Source organism: Sus scrofa, chromosome 9 (genome assembly GCF_000003025.6).
Source record: "Sus scrofa isolate TJ Tabasco breed Duroc chromosome 9, Sscrofa11.1, whole genome shotgun sequence".
Lineage (NCBI taxonomy): Eukaryota > Metazoa > Chordata > Mammalia > Artiodactyla > Suidae > Sus > Sus scrofa.
In genome coordinates, this window is record NC_010451.4 from 107,719,316 (window position 1) to 107,732,486 (window position 13,171).

Genomic DNA, 13,171 nt, shown 5'->3' on the forward strand with positions numbered 1-13,171 from the left:
CAGGAACCCAAGCTGTGGGTCACTGTGGGCAGAGAAGGCTGCACATAACCACATGGTAACCCCAGCTCGGAGCGGTTTCTTTGCCCTGCGAGTAGCCCTCGTGCAAGAATTAACACGAGTGAGTAGCAAGCACGTCAACTTTCTTCATTTAGAATGATTCTGGTAGGGAGAGTTTTGGCAAACATTTGGCAGGGCTTGACCTTTTCCCCAAGTTCAGTCCCTGTCGTCAACACCACAAAAGCTCCCCAAGGATCTGGCCACGCGGAAACACAGCGCAAAGCAAGGATGATTCTCACAACTGAAAGCTGACGAGATCACTGAGGCCCAGAGCACTGGAAATGGGCTTTTTTTTTTTTTTCTTTTTAGGGCTACACCTGCAGCGTATGGAAGATTCCAGGCTAGGGGTTGAATCAGAGCTGCAGCTGCTGGCCTACACCACAGCCACAGCAACACTGGATCTGAGCTGCCTCTGCCACCTACCCCACAGCTCGTGGCAATGCTGGATCCTTAACCCCCTAAGCAAGGCCAGGGATTGAACCTGCATCCTCATGGATACTAGTCAGGTTTTTACAGGTTCTGAGGCTCAGGTTCTGAGCCACAACGGACATTCCAGACATTTTTAAAAATGGGCCAAAACCAACAAAGGAGAGAAGGTCTTTCTGGCTCCCAACAAATTCCCTAAACGTATTTCCTGACAAGCAGATAAAAACTGGGTTCATTGATTTAAATCCAGACGTACAGAAATGTCCTTGAAGAGTCTATCAGGATATACATAAAGGTACACAGTTACTGGTAGTAAACATAACTTGGGGTCAGTGGACCCCGCCCCCACTCCCAAATTATAAAGGCAATCACAAGAATGTTATCAAAGACATAAAATAATTTTTAAAAATTACTCTCACAACTACTCCGCCTAGAATCACTATAGTGAATTTTTTGGTGTATTTCCTTTCAGATTTTGGTTTTCTAGATGAATTTTTTTCTCTCCATAATCAAGATACTACTCACATCCTGTGTGTGTGTGTGTTTTCCACACCAGCATAAGCATTTCCTCATATTATTGTCATTTTCAATGGCAACCGAATATCCTATGTAGAGAAGCCCCTACATTTACTGAACATATTTCCCCACTGTTGCTTCCGAGGTTTTTTTTTGCTATGATTATTAAAAAATACAGTGAGTCTTCTGATGACTATGACTCTGTCTAGTCTTCTCATTATTTCATCAGGATAAATTCTCAGAAGTGGGATTACTGGGTCAAAGGGTATACACACTTCCACAGGCTAAGGAAACCCGTCTCCAATACTTTTTTTTGCAAGGTATGAAGCCATCTGCATTTCCACCAGCAGCACACGAGTACCAGCCCTCAATTCTGTCCTCACTTAATAGTTAACAGTCCCATTTTAAAAAACTTGTGTTGGCTTTGTCTATAAAGACGGTACTGCACTGTAGTTTTATTTTGTAATTCTAACAGCGATGATGTGTATCTTGCCACCATAATTCATGAGTAATGCCTCTTTTGTGAAATGTCTACTCGTGGTTTTAAATATTTACCTAAAAGGTTGATGCCAGAACCTACAACAGTGGAAATCATTCTCTATGAAAACGTCATTCCCCGAGCACTCACCCCCCGTCATTTGGATTTACCTACCAGACACTGGTCACAATGCTGTCCTGTCACCAGACGCTTACAGTAGCAGTAACCGGTCTCAGAATCACAAGGATTCCCACCCGGGATTGTTCCCAGAGGATTGCAAGCGCAAGCTTCATTGAAGATAAAATGAAGTAAAGAAACAAACCAAGTGAGTCCGGCTGGATTAAGAATTGCAAAGTAAAACAGAAATTATGTGCACAGGAAAACTCCCCAACTACATATATATATTTTTTCCTTTTACAGCCACACTTGAGGCACATGCAAGTTCCCAGGCTAGGGGTCAAATCAGAGCTGCAGCAGCCGGCCTATGTCACAGCAGCAATGCCAGATCCGAGCCACGTCTGTAACCTACTTTGTGGCGATGCCCGATCCTCAACCCACTGAGTGAGGCTGGGGATGGAACCCACATCCTCATGGATACTAATTGGGTTCTTAACCCACTGAGCCGCTGCGGAAACTCTACCCCCAACTTTTTAACACACGTACTTACATTTACAGCCAAATGGATCTTCAGCGGTTAAACCATAGAAGCCTTCTTTGCAGATGTCACAATGTTCCCCTTCCACGTGTAATTTACATCGACACTGGCCAGCAATGAGACCGGCAGAAAAGTCCGTGTAACCGTCACAGATGCCCCATTCTGAGAGCCAGCGGGGTCACAGGTACATGCTAAGAATGAGAAGCACACAGGTCACCCAATGTGTGTGTGTGTATGTGTGTGTGTGTGTGTGTGTGTGTGTGTGTGTGTGTGTGTGTGTGTGTGTGTGTGTGTAAGGGTCCCTTCATTCTTCCAAATGTCACATCAATAGACTGAAAAAAGGCTGGAGCCCCGAGTCAATTCCACCCCCAGCCTCCCATCAAGCAGCTACAATAAGGTTGGGTCTGAGCCCTGAGAGAAAGAGGGTGCCTCGCCGATGATTCAGGCAGAAAGGTGACCTCCACGGAGGTGCCCCCTGGTGACCGTGCCCCCACGTACGTTCACAGAGGTTAGGATCCCGAACGTCCCTCTCTGGGTGCTGGTAGTAGAACGGTTTGCAGCGCTCACAGTTGCGCCCCATGGTGTTGTGCTGACAGTCATCACACACCCCTCCGCTGACATTGCCGGTGGCCAAGTAAACCGCCATGTCGAAGTGGCACGAGCTGGAATGTTCGTTGCAGTTGCACTCTGCGGGAAGAGACCAGCATCAAGAAAAGGCCTCTTTAACCTACTTACGGATGGTGGATGAGGTTGCCAGGAAAGAAGCGCATCTCGGAAACCCGGGATGAAGGTCAGGCAAAGTGGCAGTTAACAAGAAGGCGTGGGCGGTGACAACGACCACCTCTGCTTATGACATCGCTTTAGACCCTACGTCACCCTGGCAACCTTCCAAGTGGGACCTTTATGAAATCACCTCCATCGCCTGCCCTCTTTGCAAGAGACTGGGCTGTAAAAAGCTGAAAACCTTGGGCGGGAGCCCCCTTGGGCGCTTACACACAGGATGGCTGCCCTGCGTTTGGGTCATGCCTGGGGGGGTGGGGAATGGGTCACTGCACAGCATCTTCTGGGCAAGGTGTTCCTGGGGACGCCGGTCTGGGCTACCGGCTGTGAGAACGGGGTCTGCAGGCCGGAATCCTCCCGTCCCCATTCCCACCACCACACAGGCCAGGCTCAGCTGAGCAGATCTTACCAACCGTTGAGCCAGCCTTCTTGGGTCTGTCCCTCCTCCAGTCTATTCAGCAGAATCCTCTTTTTGCAACCCAGCTTTCGCCACCTCCTGCTCATGCTCCACCAGCCACATCGTCTCCCAATGAAGCTTAACTCAGCTGGGCCCTCACGGGGTTCACACCAGACTTATCTGTCTGCCCACTGCCCCCACAGTGCCCTGTACAGGGGACTGTATCCTCTCCTCGATGCCTAGCAAAGGACTGCCCTGGATACGGTGGTTGAATTACATCCTGGAATCGCTTCCCAGCACAGACGCTGCAGTGTCTCAAGAATGTCCTTGGAGCCTTGTGGTTTATGCTTTTCTTATCTAAACTCCCTCCCATCCCTGTTTCTTCTCTTTACCTAAACCATCCTAACTATTCGTTAAGGGCCAGCTGGCTGTCCTTACAAACAAAACCTTGGCCACTGCAGCCCTCCCTGATTTCTGAGTTCGTAGAATAATCCTCACTGGGGACAGAGGCAGGCACACCTCGAACGGATGACAACCTGCCAGAATCACTGTGTGGGGTAGGGAGGGTGGTGATATTTCAAACGACCTCTCTGCCCAGAGAATAGCACTGGGAGGGAGGAAGGATGGACAGAAGGGTACCGCAGCAGCAGCTGGGCTGGCACAAAAACAAGGCTGAGAAGTACACTATCTCTCTCAGCCCTTACTCATGTACCCCTACTCATGTACTCATTTTCATTCATTTTTCTCTCCTGGTCATCTTGTCTCAAAAATATCAGCTATGGAGTTCCCACTGTGGCTCAGCAGTAACAAACCCAACCAGAATCCATCCAGAATCCATGAGGAGGCAGGTTTGATCCCTGGCCCCGCTCAGTGGGTTCACAATACGGCATTGCTGTGAGCTGGGGTGTAAGTTGCAGAAGCAATTTGGTCTGGCATTGCTGTGGCTGTGGCATAGGCCAGCAGCTGCGCAGCTCTGATTCAACCCCTAGCCTGGAAACTTCCAAAGGCTGCAAGTGTGGCCCTGAAAAGACAAAACAAACAAACAAACAAACATGTCAGGTATAATGTCAGGGGTGGCCTCTCCATCTTCTAATGAATCTGCCAAGTCCATAGGTGCCGCTCCATAAAGACTAGCTGATTAATTCAGTTGAGGGGAGAGTGGCTTCCTAGGAGTATTAGGAGATTAGGAAAAGGAGAGTCACTTTCCCTCTTTTTTAAAAGTATTGGATTATAGAACCTCTACTTGGAAAATGGATACTGGAGTCTGAATTGATTCAAAACACCCCTTTAGGGAAGTTCCCATCGTGGCACAGCAGAAATGAATCCAACTAGGAACCATGAGGTTGCGGGTTCAATCCCTGGCCTTGCTCAGGGGGTTAAGGATCCAGCGTTGCCATGAGCTGTGGTGTAGGTTGCAGACACGGCTCAGATCTGGCGTTGCTGTGGCTCTGGCATAGGCCGGCAGCTACGCAGCTACAACTCCTATTAGACCTCCATATGCCGTAAGCGCGGCCCCCAAAAGACAAAACAAACAAACAAAAAACAAAGCATATCTTTGGCTGAGACTTACTTTTACATGCGTTGCTGTTTCGACCTTCAGCAGGCCTCCAAGGTAAATCATGGTAGAAATCCATGCAGAGTTCACAGTTTAAGCCCTTGGTATTATGCCTGCACATGCAGTGGCCATGAACCTTGAAAGTTATAAAAACAGGAAAGAGAAAAGTAAGAGATATATTAGTGGCCAGACTTTCCCCATCGTCAATGGAAAACACAAACCCCGAAACACAAACCCCTTTTCATGCTAATCCTAATCTCTAGCTCGCCACAATGAGGGGTTGTTTTTCCTTGTCCCTTCCCCCCATGAGTCCTGTCTTGTTGATGGCTTTTAACTCTCATCTCTGGGAAGAGTTCCTATTATCTAATGGATACTCAGTAAATATTTAATAGAGTTCCCGTCATGGCACAGCAGAAATGAAACCGACTAGGACCCATGAGGCTGAGGGTTCGATTCCTGGCCTCGCTCAGTGGGTTATGGATCCAGCGTTGCCATGAGCTGTGGTGTAGGTCGAAGATGGCTGCTGGGATCTGGAGTTGCTGTGGCTGTGGGTGTAGCTCCGGTTCGACCCCTAGCCTGGGAACCTCCATATGCCGCGAGTGCAGCCCTAAAAGAGCAAAAAAAAAAAAAAAATTTAATGAAAGTATCAATCAAAGAAACAGAACAAAATTAGTCACTCAAGAATTTTTTTTTTTTTTTAAAAACTAGTTACTTCAGAGCTAAAAAAAAATCTATTCTGATAGAAATTAACAAGGGTCATAATGGAGAACTAAATGTGTGTACACCACCCGGGAATCAACTCACATTATCGCAACTTTTACCAGCACACTGTATCAAAGAAAGGTTTCTGTCTGCATGCTTTGTTTGGTTTTTGACCTCAGGCTCAGCACTTAACAATTTTTTTTTTCAACCAAAAATGAGATTTTAAAAATTAATCACGTACTTTTTTTTTTTTTAAAGAAATAGAAAGTCTCAGAAAAAGATACAGATTATCTTGCTTTATGAAGGACCTATGAGGGGCTCTTTCACATTGTGTGCCCGTCACACGGAAGCCCCTGAGGCACATAAATGATACATCAATCCTTCCTGCAAATATGCATGTACATGGGTCACCTCGACTGGAGTTTCTACAGACTGGAATTCAGAAACAGGACAGACAGGTCCACCCTGGACCCACCTCGACCGGAGTACAGCTGGCAGGAGACTAAAATCCTCTCATGAGACGGTCGTTTCACACAGACTGAAAAACAGTCCTGAAGCCTACCCCGCACGACTCTGTTGTGTCTGAATCAACAGTACAGACGCGCGGTAGTGACATGACTACCTGAGGTTGGCTACACACAGGATTTGTCCCACTGCAAAGTAAGTAACATCTCACCACACTCTCGGAAAGATGGGGCAAAAAGATTAGAAGTACGTATTTTCCCTCCAGCCTCTGTTAAAAACTCAACCGTGTCTGTGCCATACATGTTCTAACTGGAGTAAAGGGAAGGCAGAACTTTTTTTTTTTTTTTTTTTTTTTTTTTTGTCTTTTTGCTATTTCTTCAGCTACTCCCGCGGCATATGGAGGTTCCCAGGCTAGGGGTCGAATCAGAGCTGCAGCCACCGGCCCACGCCAGAGCCACAGCAACTCGGGATCCGAGCCTCGTCTTCAACCTACACCACAGCTCATGGCAACGCCGGATCCTTAACCCACCGAGCAAGGGCAGGGATCGAACCCACAACCTCATGGTTCCTAGTCAGATGCGTTAACCACTGCACCACGACGGGAACTCCAGGCAGAAGTTTTAAACAGTGGAATACACTCGGTCCCACAACTTCGCCTTCTTAGATGAGGCAAACAGCAGCTAAGCAAGGCCGATCTTTGATAAAAGAGGAGGCCCCAGTGCAGAGTAAGGAGATGGACATTTGAATACTCATCTGCCATGTACCCACTTAGGGGCCCTCTGGCAAATTACTTAAACTCGGGTCTCCCCTAATAACAATTACCAACTCACGAAGACACTGGTAAAGTAGCCTCACTTTAACCATGTGGCGAATCACCTAAAATTCCATAATTTGAAAACACAGCATAAAAGTGGGAAAAGAATGAAGTTAGAAGATATCAAAACAAAGTCCAGGAGTTCCCGTCGTGGTGCAGGGGAAACAAATCCGACTAGCAACCATGAGGTTGCAGGTTTGATCTCTGGCCTCGCTCAGTGGGTTAAGGATCCAGTTGTTGCTGTGAGCTGTGGTGTAGGTCGCAGACTCTGCTCAGATCCTGCGTTGCTGTGGCTGTGGTATAGGCTGGCGGCTATACCTCCGATTCGATCCCTAGCCTGGGAACCTCCATGTGCTGCAGGTGCAGCCCTAAAAGGCAAACAACAACAACAGCAAAAACCAAAGTCCATTTGATTCTTAAATGATATCCAGTGATTCCAGGCTCAGATATCTAGTTTCTCTGGGCTGGGAGCAATGTATGCTTTCTAGCGTGAAGGCTGGAATGCTTGTGGGTTTTAATTTTCCCTCAAGTAAAGGAAAACGTGATTGTTATTCAGAAAACTTTTTAATCATTGTTGATTAAAATATCCACTAGCAGAAGCTTGCAGCCACGATTTCCCAATATTAATTCAGTGTCTGTGAAACGTGTAGTCTTTACAGCTCCCAGTTCAAGAAAGTCAGTGAATAGCAAACAAAAAAAATCAACCACCAGAATGATACAAGGGGCCAAATGGAAGTCTGAAAAAATAAAACCCCAAACAAAAAGGCTTAAGGAAATACTAGCTTCGGTCTGCTTTTTATTTTATTTTATTTTTTGGCTGCATCCATACATAGCATATAGAAGTTCCTAGGGCCAGGGATCGAATCCAAACTGCAGTAATGCTGGATTCTTAACCTTCTGCATCACAGCGGGAACTCCTCAGTCTACTTTTCAGAATCACCTGTACAAAGGAGAAAGTGCCCCCGAGCATGCACTTACCATTCCCTCTACTTCTTCGTTGAATCCATCCACAGGGGCACACTCACTGGCATGGCCATAGCAGAAGCAGTTTCCTCGAACCACCATATCGTAAACCGCATAATAGTATTTTTCTCTGATTTCCATTCTGGAATCCAAAAGGTTATCTCCCAAAGTATGTAGTTTCACAAACTTGATTCTCAAATTGGTGATTTTTAAGAGATCTACAGAGGTCATCAAGAAGATGAAAAGTTTGATCAAAGAAGCAGGAATTCTTTTCCAATGAGACAACAACTCTTCTCTTTCGAGAAAGGCATGGTGAATAAAAATGGCTTAAGTCAAGCTTACCCCCCCTTTGCATGACCTACATGCACGTCATAGTAAAATTTAACCTAATGGGACAGTCTCTGGAAGAAAGTTCAGTTTCATGAGAAGGCCTTTTCTGTGCTGGATCTGTTGGCAGACTGATGTTTCAGGAGGAAGGGCAAAAGCAGAGAAATTTGAGTACAGCTGCATGATGGCCAGAACCCGTGGGCACATAATAATCTAGACTATTGCCATACCATCTGGTTTCCACAGCAATTAGTATCAGTCCCCAAGTCATAAAATTTCTTTCATGGAGTTCCTGTCGTGGCTCAGCGGTTAACGAATCCGACTAGGAACCATGAGGTTGCGGGTTCGATCCCTGGCCTCGCTCAGGGGGTTAAGGATCCAGCATTGACGTGAGCTGTGGTGTGGGTTGCAGACGTGGCTAGGATCCTGTGTTGCTGTGGCTCTGGTGTAGGCCAACAGCTCTAGTTGTGATTAGAGACCTAACCTGGGAACCTCCATATGCTGCAGGAGTGGCCCTAGAAAAGGCAAAAAGACAGGAAAAAAAAAAAAAAAAAAAAAAGAAAATGAAAATTCCTTCCAGGTGGGAAAGAATATATCAAAGCACTCCAATTCTCATTATTATTAAAGATAGAAATATTTTTGTATTTATTTTTAATTTTTTTTTCCTTTTTAGGGCCACACCCATGGCATATGGAAGTTCCCAGGCTAAGGGGTCTAATCAGAGTTGCAGCTGATGGCCTACACCACAGCAACACCAGATCCAAGCTGTGTCTGCAATCTACACCACTGCTTGTGGCAATGCCAGATCCTTAATCCACCGAGCAAGACCAGGAATCAAACCTGCATCCTCATGGATATTAGTCAGATTCATTTCCACTGAGCCATGATGAGAACTCCTGTGCTTATTTTTGGAGAGGAAAATACTATCTGAAATTTCCCACCGTTTAGATAAAATCCAAGTTACTAAAATAGATTTAGCACTCCAGAATAACCACAACCCAGAGACTGAATATCTCAACCAAGTTTTGAAGCACCATTACAATCGAAACTTTTTTGGTCCTAGTTTTACAACACAATCTACCAATATAATTGCTAGTAACATATAGTGGCATAAGGATAAAGGAGCTTAGTATTGGGATGTTGGGGCAAATTAATTTTTTTCCTAAATAGAAGTTACTTATAGAGCAATGTCTCTCTCTCTCTCTTTTTTTTTTTTTTTTTTTTTTTTTTTTGCTTTATAGGGTCGCACCTGCAGCACATGGAGGTTCCCAGGTTAGGGGTCTAATCGGAGCTGTTGCCGCCAGCCTAGGCCACAGCCACAGCAACACCAGATCCGAGCCACGTCTGGGACCTACACCACAGCTTACTGCAACACTGGATCCTTAACCCCCTGAGCAAGGCCAGGGATCGAACCTGAAACCTCATGGTTCCTAGTTGGATTCGTTTCCACTGCACCACAACAGGAACTCCTTTTTAGCTATTTTTTTTTCCCCCAGACCGATGTCTCTTATTTTCTTTTCATCCTTTTCTTGGGTCTATAGGTCTATGGTTATTATGGAGTGGGGCTGTCAATATATTCTCTAATTACTTGATAAACCTAGAATCATTCAACCTTCTTCACCAGTATTTTCTAGAATTACTACATTGCTCTTGCTGAAGGGAACCCCCAAAACTGATTAGTCCACCCCGCCTCCCTTTAGCTCTATGGCCTAAAACTGCTCCTAAGCTTTACTTTCATCTCTGCTGATGGAGTCTTATAAACTATAACACAGGACAATGGGGGCATTGGTCCAAATGCACTGGATACTTTCAAAGCCCAGATACAGTTTTAAGCATTTATATGCATAGCTTACAATGGACACTATAGAAATAGCCGTAGGTTGAAAGAGAAAGTCCATGAGTCCATGCATTAAACTTAGGCTCTTTGTAAAAGCGAAAACTAAACAGAGACACTGTGGTACGACTTAGCTGAATGGAATTTATGAATGCCAACGTTTCCTCCTGCACAAACGCTGCTGCATAGAATGAGCACAAGCGCCTATTGACAAGAGGCCAAACAACAAACTTGAAGAGCAGCTGGAGTATTTAGAAACCCTTGAGCTGATCTCTGTGGAAGCCCTCAGAAGAGCAAATATGCTCCCTCCTCATTCCCCTGCCATATTTAACATCTAAGCCTCGTATTGACTGTGGTTCCAAGAGGCACAATCACTTTTGAAGTGAGTCCCAGAGGCCTTAACAATAAGGACAGCTAAAGAGATATTGTTCCCTTGATTATAAAAGTACATCCAAAGCATGAGCAGTTAACAGTGGGTGCCTCCTTAGGATAGAAATCGATTTTCTGCTATCATTTAACAGCCAAAGACAAGAGAATGAAAATGGCAGCAACATTCTCCAAGTCCCGAAAATTTCACCTCAAATTTCACCATGAGTCCTTTGGGGGACCCAGGAGGTGTTGGTCACAGAACCTAAGTGGACACTTCTCGCAACTGGATTTTGAGAGCCAGGAGGGCAAGCCTCACAGAGCTCACTCTGAAATGGCACAGGCCTGAATGAAAGGGTAAATGACAAGCCAGAGACAGTCTGGCCATGTGTAAAATGAATTTAAGTGGGGAAACAGCACTTTTCGGGTGATATTACTTTATACATACATATACTATACATATATGTATACATACAATATACTCATATGATACAGAGTGATAAGATACTATGACCAGCCTAATTGCTTGAGGACTTATGACACGAGTCTTTCACTCTTATCCAAACATGTTCCCCATCAGTGAGGACTTTGATTACTGTCCATTTCAAGAGCTTCTGGTGCAATGTGGCAGAGAAAGAAGGAAACCAAGAGGGTAGAGGTAGTACTGAATATTTAGGGCTGTAGCTGCGGCATATGGAGGTTCCCAGGCTAGGGGTCTAATCGGAGCTGTAGCTACTGGCCTACGCCACAGCCACAGCAACTCGGGATCCGAGCTGCATCTGCGACCTACATCACAGCTCATAGCAATGCCAGATCCTTAACTCACTGAGAGAGCCCAGGGTTTGAATCCGCAACCTCATGGTTCCTAGTCGGATTCATTTCCCTCTGCCACGACAGGAACTCCAGTACTGAATATTTAGATTCTGGGTAAGCATTCTTCCATGACTGCTGTTTTCCAACAAAGTTTCATTTGAAAACAAGCTTACTCTGTATCCTTGGACTGTAAGGGTCTTCTATTCTGAAAGCAGGATCTAAAGCACGAAATATCACCTACAAATAGACAGCAGAGTAATGGGTATGTTTGCAACGATCAAACACTAGATTTTTCAGTAGATAGAATGGCAAACAAAATGGGCCAACAAACCTCTCCTTCCGTCGAGGGTTCAATGTCAGAATATCGGGAATCACAAATGATATCATCGACTTTCTTCATGGGGCCAGTGGGAATGCCGGGAAATGAGCTCTCACAGTCATAGGCAAAGTATCTGTACACACCCCAGGTTCTTCCAAAGTCGGACGATCGTTCTATCAGCATAGCGGCTGGACGGAATGTCTAAAGGCAGGGCAGAAGAGACGCATTAGATGTTTTTTTATTGATAATCTGCATTTGAAAAAAAGTCTCCAAGGAAAATATCCCTCAACAGTAAGACCCAAACCCTGACTGCATGCGGCTGGTATTTCAGACTGGGGCCAGATTTCAAATACCTCAAGCTGTTGTGTGGAGCCTCTTTTGCAGGGAAAGTGGCTTGCCTCTAAATTTTGCACTTTCTTCCACCCTACCAGAGACGACTTAAGCTGTTTCTCTTTAGAAGCTGATTATAAACAGGCCTTGAGAGTGGGCATGTTTAGCCACCATGCCCATAATGTGATTCCTTGGTTTGAGTGCTCTTGCTTTCATTTGTTCATTTAATCATTCAGCAGATGTGTAATGTCTGTGACGCAGTACCTGACAGGGGTCTGAGTGCTGGACCTTGTCCAATGAGGTACAGGCATGGGTGGAAATCATTTATAATACAATTTGTCAGACCCCATAGTAAAATCATATGCGGTGGGCTATGGGAAAACAAGACGAAGGAAATACTAACTCAAGAAGCTGGAGAACCCTGTAGTCCTCCCAAGGACTGCAGAGAGGGACTCAGATGAACACTTGAATGTGAACCTTCACCGCAGCATCATTCAAAATCGCCAAAAAGTAAAATCACTCAAGCACCCATCAATGGATGACTGGATAAACAAATGGTGGTTGGATACACGCCACAGACTATTATCAGGCAATAAAAAGAAATGGAATTCTGGTATTTCCTACAACATACATGAATCCTGAAAACATGAGTCTAAGTCAAACAAGTCAGACACAAAAGAATAATAAATGATTCCATGTATATGAAATGTCTCAAAGAGGCAAGTACGCAGCGACAGAAAGCAGATCAGGGGTTACTGGGGCTGGGGGAGGGGGTGATGGGGAACTATTGCTTAATGGGTACAGAGTTTGTATTTGGGGTGACAACCAAGTTCTGGAAGATTGTGGTGATGGTTGCATAACATTGTGAATAAACCAACTGTCACTGGAACTGCACACGTAAAAAATGGCTTAAAAGGCAGATTTTATGTTAGATATATTTTAGCATGCACGTGAGCATGAATGCGTGCATACACACACATACAGAGCTACAGAATGCTTATTTATTTATTTTTTATCTTTTTAGGGCCGCATCCGAAGCATATGGAAGTTCCCAGGCTAGGGGTCCATTGGAGCTATAGCCACCAGCCTACACCACAGCCACAGCCACACGGGATCTGAGCCTCATCCATGATTTTCACCACAGCTCATGGCAATGCCAGATCCTTAACCCACTGAGGGAGACCAGGGATCGAACCACATCCTCATGGACACTAGTTGGGTTGGTGAACTGCTGAGCCACAATGGGAATTCCAGAACTACGGAATACTTTAAAGCAAAGATAGCATCAAACTAAATGGTGAAAGGGTAACTAGGTGTTTTCCAGGCAGTGGGTGAAAGTGGTTGCAGGTGGCAAAAGGGGTTGGTTGGGGCAGG

The 13,171-nt window shown here is 45.4% G+C and overlaps 1 protein-coding gene across 1 annotated transcript in view; it reads right to left on the reverse strand.

Annotated features, from left to right (window-relative positions):
- LAMB1 (laminin subunit beta 1) overlaps positions 1-13,171 on the reverse strand; it is a 77,123-nt gene that overhangs the window by 49,196 nt on the left and 14,756 nt on the right. The window contains 8 exon segments of the mRNA XM_003130269.5: positions 1,652-1,764; positions 2,145-2,291; positions 2,294-2,323; positions 2,631-2,819; positions 4,880-5,000; positions 7,824-8,026; positions 11,322-11,385; positions 11,480-11,668. Coding sequence (XP_003130317.3) covers positions 1,652-1,764; positions 2,145-2,291; positions 2,294-2,323; positions 2,631-2,819; positions 4,880-5,000; positions 7,824-8,026; positions 11,322-11,385; positions 11,480-11,668 — 1,056 coding nt within the window.